We start from the raw sequence: 20,823 nt of genomic DNA on the forward strand, positions 1-20,823 counted from the left end.
GTACGGTCAGGAGCGCGGTACACAATAACAAATAAAACTGCTGCAGAATTTTCCAGTTTGGATGAGTAAGACTAAGAACAAGCTTTGCAAATGATAATATTAATTTACGTTTAGGTTTAGTCCATAAAAAACGCTCCAATCATTATATGCCTGCTACCCACTCCTCGGGCCTTTGCGTTGGGGGATGTGAGTATTAATATGAACTGGGGGGGGATTCATTTAGACTAACGATACTCCTCGTGGGACAACCAGGCTCAGTAAGAAAAGTAAAATCAAATATCAAATTCTGATATTAAGTCATTTACTAAAACACTTAGAGACCAGAGACTGTGTATTTAACAGTCCACATTTTCATCTTTTATGTGTGCTACTGAGGAGTAGTTTTAATTTTTATTAGTTTCATGTTAACTCCTCTTGTTTTACTTTAAATAATTTAGGTGGTTAGTGTTTTGGTGTGAGTGACTGGTTCTAGTTGGAAGAGCAGAGAAGTGTGTAAGACAGCAGCTCTGCTTCCTGGTCCCAACCTGTGTGTCAGGTTTTAGAAATAAACTTGTCATATTTTCTAGATAAGAGAGCGGCTCCATCCAAATCAGACCAGGTTTTCCCAAAAGGCTGCCAGTTATCAATGAGCCCCACATTTGTTTTCTGACACGCACCTCGACAGGCCAGCGGTGGAATTGACAACATGCGGCTATACATGTCATCACTTGTCACATTGGGCATTTTTTCATGACACATGGGGCGGCACTACAAGCACGTAACAAAATCCGTTGGGGAGTCGGTTAGTCAGTTCTGTAGTGCTGGACCCATATACTGAGTTGCTGCACGGCCCAAGGTTTGAATACCGACCTGCAGCCCTTTGCTGCGTTGTCACCCCTCTCTCTCTCTAAACCCGTTCCTTCTATCTTCGCTCTGGGCCCTATCAATAAATGGCCCAGAAAATAGCAAAAAAAAAATCCTTTCTATTATCTATCTGTTTATATATCACTGGTGGAGTAATTGGCTAATGCGTCCCCTATCAGCTGCAAAGCGCCCCGCTTTGCTGAGAAATGACGTGCACAATAGCTTGTGTGAGAAAGGAAGAGGAAAGGGACGGAAGGAGGTGAGGTGGGGGATAGTTCACCTCCTCGTCTCCCTAAATGGAATGGACTAGGGGGGAAACGGGGATCCCACTTTACGCAGCACCCTCGACTTTTCTCCAAATTAACCAAATTTCATCATAATATAATAAATACAGCCTTAGTCATGCACATACAAACAAAAATAGGTAATGTCCTGGGTTCTCAAGTTCTGATAAGTTATACTGTCCAGTATTTTGTGCAGAACTGTGTTCATTGTCTTTTGGCAATGGTTGGAGGTGGAGATCCTTTAAAAAAAGTGTGTTTCCCGTTCCAATGCAATAGTTAATCTTAATTTTTCTGGATGAAGGATTTTGTGCAATCTCACATGTCAAGAATCTTGGGTAGAGCATTTGGAATGAATGGGCTAAGAATTGGACAAAACCAGATTAGCTCTGTTGTCCAGCACAAGCTTTTTCAGCTCCGTCTTTTGGCCAAAGTGAAGTTTTTCTCAGTCGGCAGGATCTCAAGAAGCGCAATCCATTGCTTTCATTAAGTTCAAGACTGGACTACTTGCAATGCCCTTACGTTGGCCTCAGTGGTCCTCAATTTCTCGTCTCCAACTTGTGCAGAACGCTGTCTGTCCCATTCTCTTAACCAAGCACGTCCAGACGCGAAACACAATACCTGTGTGTCGTCAACCCACTGGCTTCTCAGTCCGTTTTAGGATTTGATTTTAAACCCTGCTGTTTATTTTAACGCCATTAAGGCTTGGCCCCCTCTTACCTTGTCAGAGATTTTAACTTTTCACAGAATTGTGGCAGACCCGCCTCCTCGGGTCAGCTTCTGTTAGAGTCCCTAGGTCGAGACTTATAACAGTGGGCGATCGTTCTTTTCCTCGCGCTTCAAGATGTGGAACAAAGCCTGCCCCCTACCATTCGCCACCACTACTGACTCAGCTTTTTGTAAATCGAAGCTTAAGAACCACTTTTTAAATCGGCATTCAATTCTGACTTAGGGCATACTGTCTCTTAGGTGTCCTCCTTCTGTGCTGCTCCCTTTCTATGCCATTTCTGGAAGCTTTTGAATACCCTGTTTTAGCGCTGCGGCACTACAGCACTTGTAATTGTTTTGTATGTTATGTTATGTGTTAATGTATGTTTTATGCTTTGTTGTACAAGCCCTTGGGTACCTTTTGAGCCTTATTTGTAGGCTATACAAATAAACTTGATTTGATTTGAGAAATATAATTCTCTGCTTCACTTATTTGTAGTATGCGCAGTTTGCAAGTATACAGTTGTATTTTCCTTGTTAGTGTAGTTTTTGGTTTTATATTGTTTTTATTGTATGTGTGTGTGAATGAGACTCTGGTTTAGGTGAGTGGGTAGAGGATCTGAGGGGCTATATGAAGGGGCTGGGAACAGGTGTGGCTGAGAGTGGGTTGTAATAGTGGGTTTATAATAGAACTACTCAACACTTTTGATTAGTTATGCTGCTATAGGCCTAGACTGCCGGGGGACTTGCCATGATGCACTAAGCTCTTCTCTTCCTTTCCCCCTCCCAGTACACATTCATGTCCCATTAATGCATGTTAGTAACTTCACTTCTTCCCCAGAGTTCTTGGGCTTTCTCATATGGCAGGTTCTCATGGATCCTGGTGGAACCTGCTGCCATGGTCCTGCTTGACTTGACTGACTTGACACTGGTAGTGGTAGTAGTAGTGGTGGTGGTAGTAGTAGTGGTGGTGGTAGTGGTAGTGGTGGTGGTGGTAGTGGTGGTGGTAGGGGTAGTAGTAGTAGTAGTATTATCATCATAAAACATCATAGTTATAATCTTCATCTCCCATGAAGTCTGTGTCTCAGCTTTCTGTCACTCCCAATTTATGCAATTCTAGTAATTTTTATGTCCATTTTCATTCAGATATCTTGAGGTCAGAGGTCAAATAATAACTTTGAAAATGGCCATGCCAGTTTTCCCATCGCCAAAATTTTGCCTACACTGTAAAAAATGTCTGTAGATTTTGAGTTGAAAACTCAACTGTTTAACCATGACAGTAAAATACCATAAACTCTAAATAAGTTAAATACAGCTTCTGTAACAGTGAAAGACCATCATATCTCATGGCAGAACCTTTACTTATACAGCATTTTAACAGTTTATTTTAAGAGTTTATAAGTAACAAAGTCGTCCACGTCATATCTCACCAGCATTAATAGGGCATTTTCATATAGAAACCTGTTTCTTTTTATGATAAAAACTTACAAATATGGAATAAAACTCCAACTTTAACCGGAAAATCATCAGTGCTAATATCCTTTTACTGTAATATTAGAAAAGTTATATCGTTCAACGAAAGTATCTACAGACAAACAACCAATAACAACTTCTGAAACTGAGTGTTGAATTTACGAGCAGACCATGAAGGCAACAGTGATCCTGGTACCTTTACACTGAGGTATCTCATCAGTCTGAGCCGCCGCCACCGGGCTGGCATTAGCGCTTTGTCTGAGCTCCGTGTGAAGGATTATCGTCTCTTTTTGATCTGTTAACGTTACATAGACAGTTTATATCAGTCATACTCATACATTTCCCTGCATGGGAGACTCCACAGCTTCTACAATGAGTAGTTTGAGGGCGTATAAGGAGCCTTTTGGTAAGTATAAATTCAAGTGTCTTTGCCTCTGTGTGGACATTTGGTCGATACTCATACAGTATAATAGTGTTAACTGTTCATCCCAAGCCGCTCTTCATTTCTTTTACATTATCTCAATTAACTTTGCAAACTACAACTTTGAGACCTCCTAATTTTTTCTTGCACTGTCTTATTATTGTTTTTGTTTTAACAACCTAAATAAACAATTTTACCATTTCAGAGTTTTTATTTGATAGGGAGTAGCCTACATTTACCTTTTAAATTATTTTAAAAACTCACTTTAGCACCGTTAGTTTGGGGGAAATCAGACAAGTGTTTCCTGGGTATCCGTCTACAACCACAACCACAGTATAAAAATTCCCTCACTAATAATGGAAAACCCGTTACCTGTTGCACAGTGGCATTTGTTTTCCATTTTAACCTGTTTATAAAAGAGTGATCTTCATCCACTAATTATTGGTTAGTGTAAGTATTAATGTGTTGGAGCAAATTGTAATCAGAATGCAGTTTGTCTTTTGCCTCATTCCTCTCAGTGTCAGCGGTTGATGTGCTGTAACATAGTCAGTGCTCTTTTTATAGGTCTGTTCACATTAACTCAACATAAGAGCTCCTTATCTTCAAAAAACTCTTATTTTTCTGTCTACAAACTAGAATAACCTCTAACATAATAATAGTCCATAAGACACACATTATAAGGGTTTATACGCGTGTAGTGCAGTTGGAAACAATAGATAAGGTTGCCAGGTTGTAAAAAATCCCTATTGCTGGTGATAAACCGCCTCCATTATGACATTTTGCATTATAAGAACCATGTATGAATTTATTAACATTTATCATAGCAGATAACTTGTCTTTAAGGTTATGAGATTAACACTGATAAAGCAGAGAACAACGTCACAGTCCCCTCTGCTTGTGTTGCTTTGGCAACCACTCTCTGGTTTGTTTGTAAAGCCAGTCTGGCCATGCGTCCCTGTTAGTGCATGTAAGTTCTCCGTTTAAAGCCAAGTAGAGCGGCTCAAACCGCAGTTTTTCTCATCTACTGTTTATTTCCACCCAACCAGAGTTTGTGATTGTTAGAACAGTGGAAAGACTAGCAAACACTGTTCTTGTGAGTTTTATGTTGTTTCCGTCCATTTTGTTTACGATGTTATGATACCCCAGCTAAAATTAGCGTTTTTGTCTATGGTGTCTGGTAGCGAGCAATAGCGGATTAGCTTATGTTGCCTTCATTGCAAGTAACTCTGTGAATTTTCGGTTTATTTTTACCAAACCAGATGTGGTGATTGTTGGAAAGACTGTTGGGCGGCTGTGGATCAGGAGGTACAGCAGGTCATCCACTAATTAGAAGGTTGTTGATTTCGATCCAGGGCAGCTGCATGTCGAAGTGTCCTTGAGCAAGATACTGAATGTGAATGAATGAATTAGATTCTGTTGTGAATATGTGTGAACTAGTGAATGTAGCATGTAGTGTAACAGCACTTTGACTTGTTGGAAGACTTGAATGGTGCTATGTAACTACAGTCTATTCACTGTGGAAAGAAACAGAGGGCTAATTGGAAGGCAGTCACAAGGCCTTCTTGATTTTAAGGGGTGAAAGAAAACTTAAAATATATATATATACAGTAGACCTATATCTCTTCTATTCTGTGGGGGGAAAAAACTATATGAAATTGTTCTTATTTAAGTTTACATAATCATTGAATCAAGATCAATCACCTGAACAAGAGCTATATTCACAGAGCCTTCACCTTCTGAGAAAGTCTCATCCTGCATTAGAAACATACACAGTTAAAACAACCAAAGAGCTAGTAGAACAATGAGAAGAACACACTGAGTTTGTCAGAAGCCTGTTTGGTTGTTACATATACATATTACATAATACAGACAAATAATTGACAAAAAAAATCCTAATATCATGAAAATGAATCTCATAGAAAATAATCTGCTCAAAATTCCTACTAATCTCTGGTTTTACACAAACTTCCTGCAGTTAGTGTTCACTGTTTGGGTCCATCAATTGTTCTCTACTGTTTGAATATAAAATGAAATATATATAAAATATGTAGCTTGGTCAGTTTACTCAATGATGTAAGAGAACCCTCAAACTAGAGCAGGTGTCATGATGGAGGAGGCTAAATAAAGGGATTTTACAGTCTGCCAACTGTAAAGTACTGTGTCAATACAGACGTAAAAATATCAAATTTCCCCACAGCATGACATTTACGTTACTTGCACAAATCGACAGATTACAGCTGTGTTTTTCTTTGTTGTGACTGTGTGTGGAGAAAACTTTATTTATTTAACTTCATTTAAAGGTTTCAAAACCTTGTCTACACTGCTACATACTGTAAGTAATTGTGATGGAAAATTCCTCTATCGCCCTTTAGTTACATTTTTATAAATTCATGAGTGAATTTTAGGATACCTGACTATATGATGTACGTGTAACCAAGTTTGTTTTTCGTGCCTGTAGAATTACCTAAACCACTTTCACACGCATGTGTTTGACACATGAACATGTGTTTAGTCACACTGCGGGTTAATGGCTGTTTGTCTGCAATCCTATAGGATCAGAGTACACACTGTAGTTCCCTTTACCTTTGCTGAATTATAGCTTATAGCAGATCTTGAGTACATCTGAAAGCTAAACCAAAGTGGTTGTTCAAAGTGTCGATGCTCAGTTGTAACTTCATTGAATTTCTTTTCTTTATCATATGAAAAGCTTAATGCAGCAACACATGTTTTATAATTATTATAAAGCGACTAAAATTTTGAACAATGAAAAGAATGGTATGATAGGCCAAGCTATGTCTTGTATCTGTTTATATATTAAATATTTGATGTTTTTAATAATTTTAGTCTTGTTTTTACACATTTGTACCCGTGCTGAGAAATTTAAATGCAACATAAACCCCAGCTGTAAAGGTAACACATACTGACGCATTCACACTGATGGCATATGTGGCTTTGCAGCTGTGACAGTGGAACTATAGTGGGCCAATCAGATGTCATTTCTGTAGATTTACAAGATTATGATCAGATTATACCAGAAGATTAATCATTAACCAAATGCTTTAACACAACCTGCCATGAAACAAAAAGAAAAAAACTCTCAAGTATCCAGGCCTCTATAACTCTGAGATCCGTTTTCCACCCAGTTGACATTATCAGCACAGTGGCTGGAAACTGTTGAGCTTGACTTTTCGTTTGACTAATATGGGTAAAAATATCTTTGGTTTAATGTGGAGCTCAATAGAACTTTCTCATTGTTATAAATACAACAACAGCAACATTAATCTCTGCCTACTCTGATTTCACAGGGACTATTTCTCTTAGGAAAAAAAAAACTTTCACATCTTGTTTAGGGGATTATAACAGGGATGAAAATGTTGCTAAAAGAGAAAAAAACTGTAAAAACGTACATTCAGTTTTGAGTTTTAGAGTTACATCCTGGAAAGACTTTTTTCACTGTACCGTTAGGGAACACAGGTTTTGCTTTTGGTACAGGCATGATGGTACCAACCTGACATAGTTATAGTATGTAACTCCACCTTAAACCACAAGTTGGCATTTTTATGTTTCTCCTTATACAGATTAAAATAGATACAAACTTTGGACACAGCCAGGCTAGCTGTTTACTCCCGTCTGGAGTCTTTTCAGCTAAGCTATCCACGTTCTCAACGTGCTTACGTTTGATTCATAAAAGATTCTGAGCTTTATTAAGCAGGTTGTAAGAAGCCCATTTGTAATTTACTTACCTGCGATCTGTGAATCTCAAATTACAACATATGACGCCCTTTAGCTTGTATTTCTAGAGTTACATGTTTTTACTGACATTAGGAATTGTTAAAGCACAGGGAGCTTTTCACTGCTACGTATATTTTCAATTGTTCTGCCATTACAGGATTTATACAGCTGTCTTTATCATACTTAAATCATAATGTGTATGCATTGATTACTGACAGTGGCTGAACAGGATAGTTATCAGATTATTTTACACCGTATTTTATGGCAGTATGCAGAAAAATATATTTTTATATAGAATAGAGCAATAAACTGTGATTTATAGTAAAATAGCTTATTTAATGGTCATGATTGACCTCTGCCTCTGAGCCACAGCCACCCATGTTCATAAAGCTAATGCATCATTAACCTGACATAACCAGCAGGAAAATCACTTCCATCATGTCTAGATGTTAGATATGTCTAACTAAGATGTCTTAGAATTAAGATCATTTCGGTGTCAAAGTAAGGTTTTATAAATAACTACTTATATATGTATTTGTCTGCTTAAGTCATACCAAAATGTATCTGAAATGCATTCTATAAATAAGGCCCCAGCTCTGTACTTTACACACAGAGATAATAAAGGTATCAAAGTTGTCCTCTAACTCTCTGAAACAGCATATTTCCAAAAATTCTGATGTATTCCCTTAAAGTCAAGTTACCCACTGCACCTATTCAGTGGTATTCTGTGATAGTACAGTACTGATAAAAAGTACATGTCAGGTTTTTGCTGAATGCTTTCATGTGAGTGATCAGGGAGAAACATCCATTTCTGATTGGCTGATATGTCATTAAAGAGTTACCAGTCTAATCCTATTCAGCTCAGGCACACACACACACACACAGTGAAAGAGACACACTTACCACCCACTGTCAGCCATGATAAACATGTAGCAGAGCGTTTGTACAAGGTGTGTGTACATAGATGCTCTCAGTCTAGACTTCACTGTGGCCTGGGTCAGGTATTGGCATGCCATTCACCTCCATTCATGTGTGGAAACAGACTTATGATAAAGCAAATGCCCCACTACACAGACTGCTAAGAAACTGTACTTTATTCTTTCATAGGAGACATGGGTGGTCAAAATGCAGAAAAGCTGGGTTCACCTGTGTGGAATTATGGCCCTAAGCAATGTATTATGATGTGGTTTATATTTCATCTCTTGAACTTTATCCAGAGCATGCAGTTACATGTCCCTGCATTCCCAGAGAGGGAGAAACAATGCTCAACTGATCTGGGGTTCGACTTACACTTGATAATTGGGTGACTGGCTGTATTCGTAATACTTGCTGCACTATACTTAAAGGGGAATATCACTCATATACCCATATACACCGTATTTCACATTTGAGCGTATTAATTAGAAATGTGGTAATGCTATTGCAAGCTTGGACAGTTTCTGAAAACTCTCTTTTGGTGTGTTCAAGGACTTTTGGGATTAGAGAGTCTGTGGCTTTTCTACTGCAAGTTATTCACAAAGTCAAGGTTCTCACCTGACGTGTAATAGATAGTATGGTGAGTTGTAAGGACAGTTTTCAGAACTGAAACGATAAGTCACTCGACAAAAAACCTAAGACAATTTTGATAATCATTTAAGTAATTTTTCAAGCAAATTAATCAGGTTTCAGGATTAGGAAAACTGGGTTTTAACCTGTTTCTGGCCTGATATGTTATAAACCAAACAATTAATCGATTATAGAGAAATTTTTAGAGAAATTTCTATTGATTGCAGCCCTTAAGTTTTTATCTTTGCTTCTATGTACCAATAATTATAGTCCTGGTCCAGGTGAGGAAATTTTAGTTTGTTCAGTTTGCAAGGTAGCAAAAGGGGCTTACATCATCCAGGCCTTTGCCCCTAGTAGTGAAAGCCAATGAATCAGGAAGATTATCTGGCATTTTGAGATCATGTAACCTGACTGAGCCAGATATTTTGTTACACAGAACCATCTAGGAAGTTGTCCTTGGAAACAGTTTGGAAAAGTGCAGGCACTTGCAAAAAATACTTAGCAGGTCCTTAGGTGAACATCCACCTATCACAGGCACATTTCAACCAATAAGATCAAAATATCTATAACATAGTAAAACTCTTACTGAAGCCGGGAAGAAAAGAGAAAACATCTTGGTTCAATACCATGCCTTATTCTGACCAAACTGAAATGTTTGAAAAATGGTCAGCAATGATGTCAGGTAAAGGCAATTTACCATAAATTATATGAAAATGCAAAGCAAATGGCATCTGGAGTCCTTTAAAGATCTTTCTCTGGCACTAACCCACAAGACTTGTGGTGTGATATTATATAGAACAATGTGTAAAGCTTTTTCTGGCCACGAAAATTATAATAATAATAAGGGTGGTTTTAATAAATGCTATAGCAGGATGATACAAAAATTAAAAATTAAGGGAACTCGTATCATGTTTAACACGTCTTTATGAAGAATGATTGATTCCACACTCAAATACTCAATAACCAAATAACTTTCTAGAAATAGAGAGACTGAAAGCAATATGGAAGCAAAGTGCAACATGTCAACATTTCCTAGTTGTCTTTGTGTGGGCTGGTTGTGGTGATGGGGATTTACCTTCCATTACCCGTCTAATGGATTGCACTGACTGTCACCTCTGGCCCTTTGTTGTTTAGAAATTAACAAGTGAAAACATTTAATTCCATAATGAGAAATTTACCAAAAGTGCAAGGCACAACAGTTGAAGTACAAATAATAAATAATTTAGAGATGTGGTTACTGGCAGGTAACAGGAAGTGCAGCCTTATAGAATGAGTTATCATTGATTATATAAGGCTTATGATAATATGCTGTTGGGGCGTTTTTGCAGTCATGGGTTTTGACGTCAAACTTTGTACAGGGGAGTTTATATTTAATGTATGTGTGTGTGTGTGTGTGTGTGTGTGTGTGTGTGTGCGTGTAAGTGTGGGTGTGTGGGCCAGACTACTGGGACACATATCAGTGTCTTACATTTCAGTAAGAGTTAAGATTAGGCTTAGATTAATAGTGGTTATGATTAGGGTTCAAATAAAGTCCAGATGAAATGGAAAATGCATTTTTAACATTGTATGCCAAAAAGTTTACAATTTCTTTGTATTTTTATATTTCAATCCAATTATTTTGTCTTCCTGTGAAACAAAATGTGTTGTGTGCTTACATAACCAACCAATTTTAACCAATAATGACATGGATTAACAGTAATGTTAGCTGCTGTAAGCTAGTTAGCTTGTGCAGCTAATGTTAGCTGACTCAGCGTCAGGATACCAGGAGCCAAACCTGGCAAAAAAAAAACGTGGTGCTGTATTCCCTGTTGTCAAACTGTCCTCTGTCTGTATGGGATGCTGTATTGGTCCCACTCCGGCAGAGTCAGCTGATTGGACCGCTATAGCTGCATGCCTTGGGACATAACACACATTCAGCAGCAACAGAAAATAATGTATATTTGATGTTACCAAAAAGGACTGTGTGTGTGTGTGTGTGTGTGTGTGTGTGTGTGTGTGGGTTTGAAGCAGTATTGTAATTATGGACAAGTGCTCATGTATGTGCGAAGCTTGTCAAAGTTACTAAGGGCTAAAAATGTTTAATTACCTATTATTATCATTTTATCCTTTGATTACTGTATTGTATCTCATCTGTTCTTTAAACTACTGAGCTATGGACTTTTACTTTCTGTGGATGTGGTTGTATTTGAGTAACAAATGCAGGAATCAGTGAATTGGGATCTGTAGCAGCCTGTCTAAGAAAACATTTTTTGAGTTTGGCTGCTTTGGTCTTTGGTCTTGGAGGATTATAGACATTCCTACAGGAATTAAATTAATAAGCATTTCTTAAGTTATTTTTGTCTTTGTCCAAACGAGTTGTTGTTGTTGTACAACAATTTACATTTGTATTGCTTAATATGAGACAGTTTAAGTTTTATCTATGTCCTCTTAAATCGTAGAACATGTAAATGCCCAGATACATAACCTTGTTAAAAGGTGTTTTCTGAAGTGGTTCTCTTACTTTGCTTCTCTAGACGAGTGTTTTCATTTCACACAGGAAAAAAGAAATGCATAATGCCATTCATAATTTTTTTGCCAATGTATTACTTCAGACTGGAGGGTATAACATCTGTCTGTACTCTTCATGTTTTCTTCATATTCATCCATCAACATAAGTTTGTCCTCATCACTCCACCTTGGCTCTTTTTGTCACCACATTATTTCTAATATACTGCACAATACAGGGACATTGACAGCCACTGAGTTAAAGTATAGTATATGACTTGTGTTATTCTATATTTTTGGCTCTATGAACTCTGAGCTCCTAGCCCATTGGTTCCTACTAAAGACATCTTGTCATGAATGTATGCTTTCTTTTTAAGTATTCAAGAGTAAATAGTGCATTTGTTGAGGACTATTTTCAGCTGTGGATTAATTTGTTGATCTAGTATTTGGCACAGCAGGACTGTGTATGTGGGATTGAGTCCAAATAAACTACAGTGTGTATTCATGGTAATAAAGGAACATGTCACCCAATGCATGTGGTTCACTGATGTGTTTTTTTGGACAACAATAGAGCTCTATGTCCGGGGCAAGATAGATCAGGCTTTGGATACACATGGCAATACCTGTTAGGATACATTCGTTGTTGGCTTGGGTTTTCTAATGGGATTTGTTAACAATAGAAACCAGTCACCAGACTTACCCATTAAAGTTTTTAACCACTAGTAGGGCTGTGGAGCAATGTTCTTTTTTTTAATGAGCAGTTTTGATTCACATGGGCAGTACTATTTACCTCACAGTGGGACTGTATTAGAGATATTCTTGCTAAAATCTTATATATATCTATATCTATAGATATATATCTGCAATATCCAAATCGCAGAAGCTGTAATGTGTTGGTAAAGATAAGATGTGTGACTAACAACATTACAATGAAGTACTGTAGTGATGGCTACTGTAGTCCTGGCCTACAAATCTTGTTCTCCAGATTGTTTGGTACAGGCCCCAACAAATGTTTAACAGTGAATTTTCCAATTAAAATTTAAATTGTGATGCAAAGAAGATCATTCCCAGTCTCCTTATCATGACTCATATCACAATATCAGAATAATCACAATATGAGGCATCTATTGTGCAGCCCTACTTCCAAACTTTTTGTGACGTATTTTTAACTGGAGGAGGACTTTATGTAAAGTTTTAAGGAATTAAAGTAATAAATAGAAAGATAAATCTAAACGAGACAAAATAGTATCTAATATGTGCAACTGGTGTTATTGTTTATGACTATTAGACTACTGTGCCAGAATCCACACAATGTGTCATATAACATCAGGCTAAAATGAGTGTTTTACTAAGTCTTGACTGGTGAAACTCTGTCTGTGACCTACATACATGACTACTTTCTCTCAGATGAACAAGACCTTGGAAGCTGCATGTAGAAAACAGCCTGCTTCCACCTAATCACTTAATCCTAATTCTAGTTTCCCATGCAAATTAAAGTTTCATCGTCAGAGAGTGTAACCCAAGAAAGGCCAGAGCAGTTTCTTTATTTGGAGCCCTTTGGATACAATGGCTTTATAGTGACGTAGACTGATGAAGGCCCACATAGGCCTGGCAAGGTATTTTCTGGAGCTGAAAAGCTTCCTTTGTGGTGCTCACCCAACTCATCCTTGAATGTGCTGGTTGAAAATATTCCTTATCAGTGCTGGAGGCATTTGATTTGGGAGTTGTCCATGTTGATGCTGAACAGTATTTTCATTCTTTCTAGGAAACTTTCATGCACTATTACGAGCTGGTTAGCTTTAGTCAGTAATGAAATGCAGGGTAAACATACCTAAACTAACACTTAACATGTTTTTGTTATTTGGCAAGACCGATGTAGCTTACATTAAAACAGAGTCATGACTATGAAAACAGTTTACCTTATTTAAATGCTCATGGTGTGTCATTACCACCCAGTTTTACTGTCTACATTAACATGTCCAGACTACCTCATACTCTCTAGAATGTACTCGTTGGCAGAAGGATGTGGTTTTTTTGTGCATCTCTGCGGTTGAAACTAGTGACATGTAGGAAGGGGATGAGTGAGTACAGCTAAAAGAATATATTCGCTATACTGAAGCCTCTTCATTTTTGTAACAGACAGAATCAGCTCTGAACCTGTGGAGGACACAGACACCACCAGCTTTGAAATTGTGAGTACCTTTACAGTACATGTGTTTGTTTAACTGTCTCATTGTCTTGACTTGTCTACTATCCAGTTTGCCTTGTGCTGATTTCCCATTGTTTTTTCTCAGAAAGCAGAGTCTTGCAGTAATCTGCTAAGAAATGTACCATAACCAAACATACTGTGCTGTGATTGCTAGCGCCCAAGGGCTAATTGAAGAACAGGTTGTAGCAGGCACACGATGGAGTCATTTTCTTCCATAGTTGAAGACTACATCTTGAATGTTGCCTCAGTCTCATGAACAGATTGAATACAAATCTCCTAAGAAGAGGGTTAACAGAGCAGATCAAACTTGTGTTTCACAGGTTTATTTATTTTACTTTCTAATATGATCTTGTCTGCCCTTGTCTCTCCCACAGTCCTTGGAGGCCAATTATCCAGTGCAGGTGACAGATCCCCATGGTAAATAACTGAGACGAACCACAATAGTCCATTTTACAAAGCATATGTGGACATACTATTTCAATTATACTATTCATACATATTGTAAATTTGTCACCTTTTATGGCCAATGAGATGTAAAACTTCAGTTAATAGCGTAGCCTTTTATTTGCTTCAGTCACTGAACTCAACCTGCCTTTATTTGGAACAGGCCTCTGTAGGCGACAGGCCTTTAATTCCTTTTGTACAGATACTATCAAATTGTTTATTTAAACCAGTATGAATAATATTAGAATAGGAAATTATTTGTGGAAATGACATTTGTGCAGGCACTCATTATTATTGACAGTGATTTTTTTTTAAAATACAGAAGTAACTAAAGGAAAAAAGTGATAGACAGAAAGATCGATGTGTTATGGCTTGTTCACACCGCCCACGATTGGTTTTTACTTTGGCGACGATGTTAACAGATCAGAGTAAGACATACGTCTGCAGTGACGCTTCACTAGAGAGTTGAGGTCCTCTTTTTTCCGCAAGTCACACGTGGCTCCCAGCAAAACAGCACAGTGAAAGGATCTGTTGGTAGTCATATATCAAGTATTTCAGTACAGTTTAAACTTCCTTTTCAAAGTAAAAGCACTTTAGTAATCTTTTATTTAACACAACTTCACTTGTGAAAGAATTTCCGGAAGTGAGCCGGCTGAAGGGCAGTATCTTTCCACTGCGCTCTCTCTCTCTCTCTCTCTCTCTCTCTCGGTAAACAAACCGCTGGTGCTTTCTGGTTAGCACTCTTAACATTTACGTTTAAACTGTAGGGCATCGTTAATTAAATGACATGAACATTTAGATTTAATATGGGCATTATACAGGGGAAAGTGTATGTGGAAACATAGGGCAGGTCACAGCTGACACTCTCTCGATGTGAACGCCGCAAACCTGGGAGATCCAGCCGTCACACGCCTTAGACGCCACTTATGCTCAGGCGGTTTATGTGAACAGGGTGTTACAGCAGCCAGGTCACGTAAATGACAAAAACAAACAAGGTACATCAGACCCAAAAAACAATTAAAATCCAAATGAGATAAAATAACTAAAATAGAAAGTTAAAACTGGGAATAGATGCTTAAATAGGTGTGACATACACTGATTGAATTGGATGAAATGTGTGCTATGGAGATCTAATTTAAGCCTGTACCAAATAAAGGCCTTGATGTCTCTGCTGTTGAGGTCAATTTAGACCTGGCCACTATTAAGGAATTTATAGTACATACATTTTGAAATTCCTTCTCTTACTGGAAAAAATGTGTAAGCATATTTGTCAGTGGTTGCAGTGGTTTATTCAGAATATACTGATGTCAGTAATATGTCTCCGACAGATGCTGTGACACTCCACCTTAGCTCAATGCCATCTGGATACCCCTCCTCAGACAGAATAAGACAGGTCAGTAACCCCCTTTGATGCATGTGCAAACTGTTTTTGAACATTATTGACAAATAAAGTTTAGTTTCAGCTTAATTTTGTCCACACATTTTGTCACTAACCCACTCATTCCGGTCGGCTCATTCTCCATTAGAGTGAATGGAAATGTGTTATTGCAGCTAATGGAGCTCCTCCTGTTGGCCTTTACATAGAATGCAGGTTTTAAGATACTTCCGTGTTGGCTTCATTTTTCAGACCCGGAAGCTCTGTCCAATATATGTCAATGCTGAAAACAGCCACCTGTGATGAGAAGGGTCCAGCTGCGGCTTCATTGGGGCGTTCCATCATGACACAAGAACGCCTATTGGGCGTTCCTGGTAGCGTTCATCGACCAATCGTTAATCATACTTTGCAGTCCACGTGGTTACCATGGATACCCTCAGGCGGGCCACAGAAACGCCGACTTTCATCGTCATTATTCAGTCACGTTCGACGTGAAGAGATCATATAATAGACGTAACTTGAAGTCAGAAAACAATCACAGTGATCTTTATTTTGATTCTATTTAGTTTGACAAAAATCCTTACCAGAACTGAATATTACAGCGTAGTTATAGCTCAAATCACATGAAGGAAAATAAATATTGCCTTGGTTTTTACCGTTACAGTACGTAGTACGACGTATAACACATACAAAGAATAAAAGACATTTATAGATTAGATGGATGACCATGTTGCAAAAACCATCATAGAATTAATTACAACACCAGAACATGAAATATAAACAAGCAATGTTTATTAATTTTACCATTGGGAGGTGAAGCAAGCGCAAGGCTAGAATGATATCCAGGCAAACACCGACGTCCTGGCAAGTACCTATGATTAGTATTCCTGGGATTCGTTAGCTGGAGACGAATGTTCTTGCCGCCACCAGTAGTTGGTGAACGTCATGTGCAAAGTATGAATTCCGCCTCAACAATCGTAGAAAATATATACTAGTTCCTACACGTAAATGTAAAGCATATTAAGATGTAATTGACTAACATTACTGTAATGGCTTAGCTTGCTACGTTAGTTCATATAATTACATTTACCAGACTACTAAGATTATATTGAAACTTCTGTTGAGAAACACTACATAAACGCGAAAATGTATATTAACCGGAATTGACAAAGTTAACAACGTTCAAGCAAGAAAGCGAAGAATAAACTTTTGGGGGCGTCCAATCAGCAAAACGGGAACCCCACAGACGAGAAACGACCATTTGTGGCTGCAGATGGATGATATTGGGAGGGAGGGCAGCCCTCCCGCTGCAGCGCAAGTTAACAGAACTTTTCTGACACCTGCGCCCCGCTAATCGTGTGGACACGGCAGCAGTTGGTGATTGATTCATCTTAACCGTTAATTAGGATTTTAATTTGTGTTTCTACATGTTACATTAATAATTGCAAGTTGGTTCCTGTTCTGAGCTCTGCGGGCAGATGCGGGTTTGCAAAACTGGACCCCTGCAGGACTCTGCTGTAAATACCCTTTAAGAGGAAGAATTTGATATTTTTCCTAAAAGTCAATTCAATAAAATTGTCAACGTTAATGGATAACTTAATGAAACAGTTCTATTGTTAAAACTAGCACATGTAGATCAGTTTTTTCCTACCCTGCCAGAAGTATTGCTTACACACTTTGTACTCTGTGAGTACTTTCTAATTTAGGCTGTGAACATACAGGATGTGGTTTTCTCCCACTGAACTTGAAGGTGCAGCTGTGAGTATTGCTAATAACAGAGCAGGCAGAAAGAGTGTTAACGTCATATGAAGCTTTCAGCGTTGTTGAAAATAACCATACAAGAAGAGTTAGTAGTGGAAATTTAAAAACAAATTGTCTATTCCAGCCTGTCCAGTCATCTCTAGCAAAATGTATACACCCCTCCATGTATAGTGTCTAGATTCTCTGTCTGGCCTTATAGTGTGCCACATTCACAGTTCACACACTTCCGCTGACTGGAAGGTGACAATGACGTTAGGCCACTGAGTGCCTGATATAACAAACCTGCTTTAAAAAGAAAGGACAGTAAGATGGATGGATGGTATATTTCAAAGGGTTGTTTGATTCAACAGCATCACGCTAGGACTGAGACAAAAGCTGAAGACTGTGGTGAAATGTTTTTAAAAACACAATAAATGAACAATGATATATTAAACCTGGCAGCACCCTTGGCCCACTCACTTAAACATTGTATTGGGCAATGTGAGCAATGCTGTAATGTTGAGTAGCCTAACTTGTACTTTTTAGCCATGCCAGAGACATCGCTGTAGGGATGGCAGTGTCAGTCCACCACCATGGTCCAGACTGAAGTCTCCACAACTATTGGATGGATTGCGATGAAATTTTGCACAGACATTCATGGTCCTTCGTGGTCCAGTTTGTAAAATGTAGGAGGATCTATTGTCAGAAATTAAATATAATATTCATAGGTGTAGTGTATAATCACCTGAAAATAAGAATTTGTGTTTTTGTTACCTTAGAATGAGACGTTTTTATCTACAGAGGTAGTGGGTCCTCTTCTACAGAGGTCAGCCTGTTGAACCATCATGTTTCAGTACAGTAGCCCAGAATGGACAAACCAAACACTGGCTCTAGATAGGGTCTGTCACGTTTTTCACGAGTTTTTCGTAGTTTCTCCTACACACTTGGAAGGCTAAGCTGTATTCAGATGGTTGTAATCTGCAACTTCACCACTAGATGCACACTGATCTTTAAAAAAGGAATTGTTGGTGATGCCCTGACTTTTCCTCTAACACACTAAATAAGATGGTGAAAGTTCTAAACATGAGTATGTTAGATGTATATATCATGATACTATATATATGTTTATTGTTATGTAAAATAATATATATAATACAATGATATAATAGATGATTTGTTGATGCTAATACTACTACTTTTTGGTGTAAAGCCTTAAATGTGAGAGGACAATGGTGACTGTTTCTAATGTCTGTTTGCAACCGAGTTTGAGCATTTGAATGAAAATGACAGAATCAGAACATTAATGCGATGTAACTACAGTAATCGCTTGTATTTCTCTGTGTTGTAGCCGGTTGAAGATGTCGAATGCTTGTGCCCAACATCAATTTTACCAGGTAAATCATTTCTTATGATAGTACACCCAAAATGGCCATACTTTCTGATGGCCACCAGGAGGCAGATAGTCTCTAACTAAAGATTAGTTACTATTATTAGTATGCCTTGTACATTTGATGTTCATATACTGTGGTTTGCATGTACACAATGTACACAATGTACACTTACACTCGCAGGTTCTCATGGATCCTGGTGGAGCCTCCTACCATTGTCCTACTTGACTGCCATTGCTAATATCACTGATATTATTGTTATGTATTATTAATTATTACTATTATTATGTACTACAGTTTACTATTAATTACTATTCGTACTGCTCATTGTCCCCATTGTTGCTGATTGTCGCCGTCATTATCTTCTTCCATGTTCATCATCAGTCACCTACTATGAGTGTAGTTGTTTGCTACTGTTGTTTGCTGTGCACCTGTCTGTCTGTCTGTCTCTGTCTCTCTTCTCTCCTCCTCCTCTTCTCTCTCCCTCTTCTCTCTCTTCCCCCAAGACTGGTCCAAGGCAGATGGAACCACCCACTAGAGCGAAGGGATCTGTCCTAGGTTTCTGCTGTTAAAAGGCAGTTTTTGTCGTCGCAAGTGCTTGCTCATGGGTCTGTTGGGTCTCTGTAAATGTTATAAGGAGTTCGGTCATAGGACTTGCTCTATTTGAAAAGGTCCTGAGATAACTTTGTTATGCATTGGCCTATCAAATAAAATTAAACTGAATTGAATTGAATTACAAAGATCACACATCTTGAGCTAATTCCATCATCTTTGTCCATCTTTGAGCTCAGACTACCCCAAAGAACTGCAGTTACTTAACAGCCCCTGTGAAAAATGCTGCTGCCCAGCCCCTCCTCCCAAGATTAGTGACCTCATGAATGACAAAGATCTCCTGGACTTACTACGGCTCAAACTGGATCCAAACCACTGCACCATCAAAAACTGGAAGAACTTTGCGAGTCGCTGGGGGATGAGCTACGATGAACTGACCCTGCTGGAGCACCGGACGCAGGGCTCCTTGTCCCACAGCCCCACCCAGGAGTTCCTGCTGCGCTACAACCAGAAGACGGTCACTGAGCTCACTGAACTTTGCCGCATCTACCAGCGCATTGATGTGCTGCGACTGCTGCAGACCTGGATAGAGAAAGACTGGCCGTCACGCTGGCAACAGACTCTTTAACAAGTTTGACTCTCTGTATATTTATCCCGTCTCTCTTTTCTCTTCTGTCAGGGTTGTACTTGTTAGGGATTTCTTCTTCTTCACATTTTACCAACATCTATTTAGTAGCTAGTGTTTAGGAAGTGCTCTTTTTTTTTTACCTTTATTAGACACAGTGAGGGAGGCAGACAGGAAATGGACAGAGAGAAAGGTGCATGACATGAAACAAAGGTTGTTAAGCCCCCATGAAGAGTGCTGGGCTTTACATAGTGGCTGTGTAATCACAGCAATACCATCTGTCACATGATGCACACCGGCCCAAAATGACTTTTTCCTATACGGTTACATTGTGGCTATAAAACAGTGGATACATGTTTTTCACAACCCCTGCAGAATGACACTATATCACTATCAGAATGTGATTCATTCAGTTCAATAGCATTTGGAAAGTCTAAAAGACCTGCACAATTAAATAATTTTATCCCTGTTCAAGTTAGCAGAGGACCAGCTCGGAAGTCTCTAGTGTGCTTGCCCCACAATGCAGAAGCAAAATTTTATACTGGGAAATCAAACTTTTTTGTCTTAATGCATCACTAAGCAACTTCCATAAGAATCTGTATCTAGTACTACTTTAATACATCCATGGGGATGGAGTCACACTGATGACGATGTGGTTATCTGGCATGTAATGTAACCATTTGGCTCCCAAGGCACTCCAGCAAACAATCTTAAGAAAAAGATAAAACAATGACCAATAAGTGAAAAGTGAAGCATCACTGTGTGCTTCAGGAATCACAGGATTTAATTGATTTCACATTTGTGGTTTGTTTAGATAGATTGTCAAGAAATTTGATATAGACATCCATGTTCCTCTCAGGATGAATTGTAATAAACCATCATCCAATCAAAATTAAAAAATGTTGTTATTTTATACTTTGATTTTATACTTTGATTTATGACCAAATAACTGAAAAACTGACATTCCCATCATCCTAAAGCTAATTAGCTAATATTAGCATGC

The 20,823-nt window shown here is 38.5% G+C and overlaps 1 protein-coding gene across 1 annotated transcript; it reads left to right on the plus strand.

Annotated features, from left to right (window-relative positions):
* The first annotated feature begins 3,547 nt into the window (after positions 1-3,547).
* Positions 3,548-20,790, plus strand: edaradd (EDAR-associated death domain). Its single transcript, XM_035663020.1, has 6 exons — positions 3,548-3,711; positions 13,627-13,679; positions 14,071-14,113; positions 15,469-15,533; positions 18,604-18,649; positions 19,435-20,790. The coding sequence occupies exons 1-6, from the start codon at positions 3,654-3,656 to the stop codon at positions 19,821-19,823; spliced, it is 654 nt and encodes a 217-aa protein (XP_035518913.1). The 5' UTR covers positions 3,548-3,653; the 3' UTR covers positions 19,824-20,790.
* Positions 20,791-20,823: the final 33 nt, after the last annotated feature.

This window comes from Morone saxatilis, unplaced genomic scaffold (genome assembly GCF_004916995.1).
Source record: "Morone saxatilis isolate NCDOM2014 unplaced genomic scaffold, NCSU_SB_2.0 Contig19, whole genome shotgun sequence".
NCBI classification, from domain to species: domain Eukaryota; kingdom Metazoa; phylum Chordata; class Actinopteri; family Moronidae; genus Morone; species Morone saxatilis.

Bases quoted from the DNA above. Each gene is read 5' to 3' on its own strand.
- edaradd (XM_035663020.1), top strand. From the start codon at position 3,654: ATGGGAGACTCCACAGCTTCTACAATGAGTAGTTTGAGGGCGTATAAG. The intron at 13,680-14,070 runs GTGAGTACCTTT...TCTCTCCCACAG, and splicing joins ACACCACCAGCTTTGAAATT to TCCTTGGAGGCCAATTATCC. The intron at 15,534-18,603 runs GTCAGTAACCCC...TCTGTGTTGTAG, and splicing joins CCTCAGACAGAATAAGACAG to CCGGTTGAAGATGTCGAATG.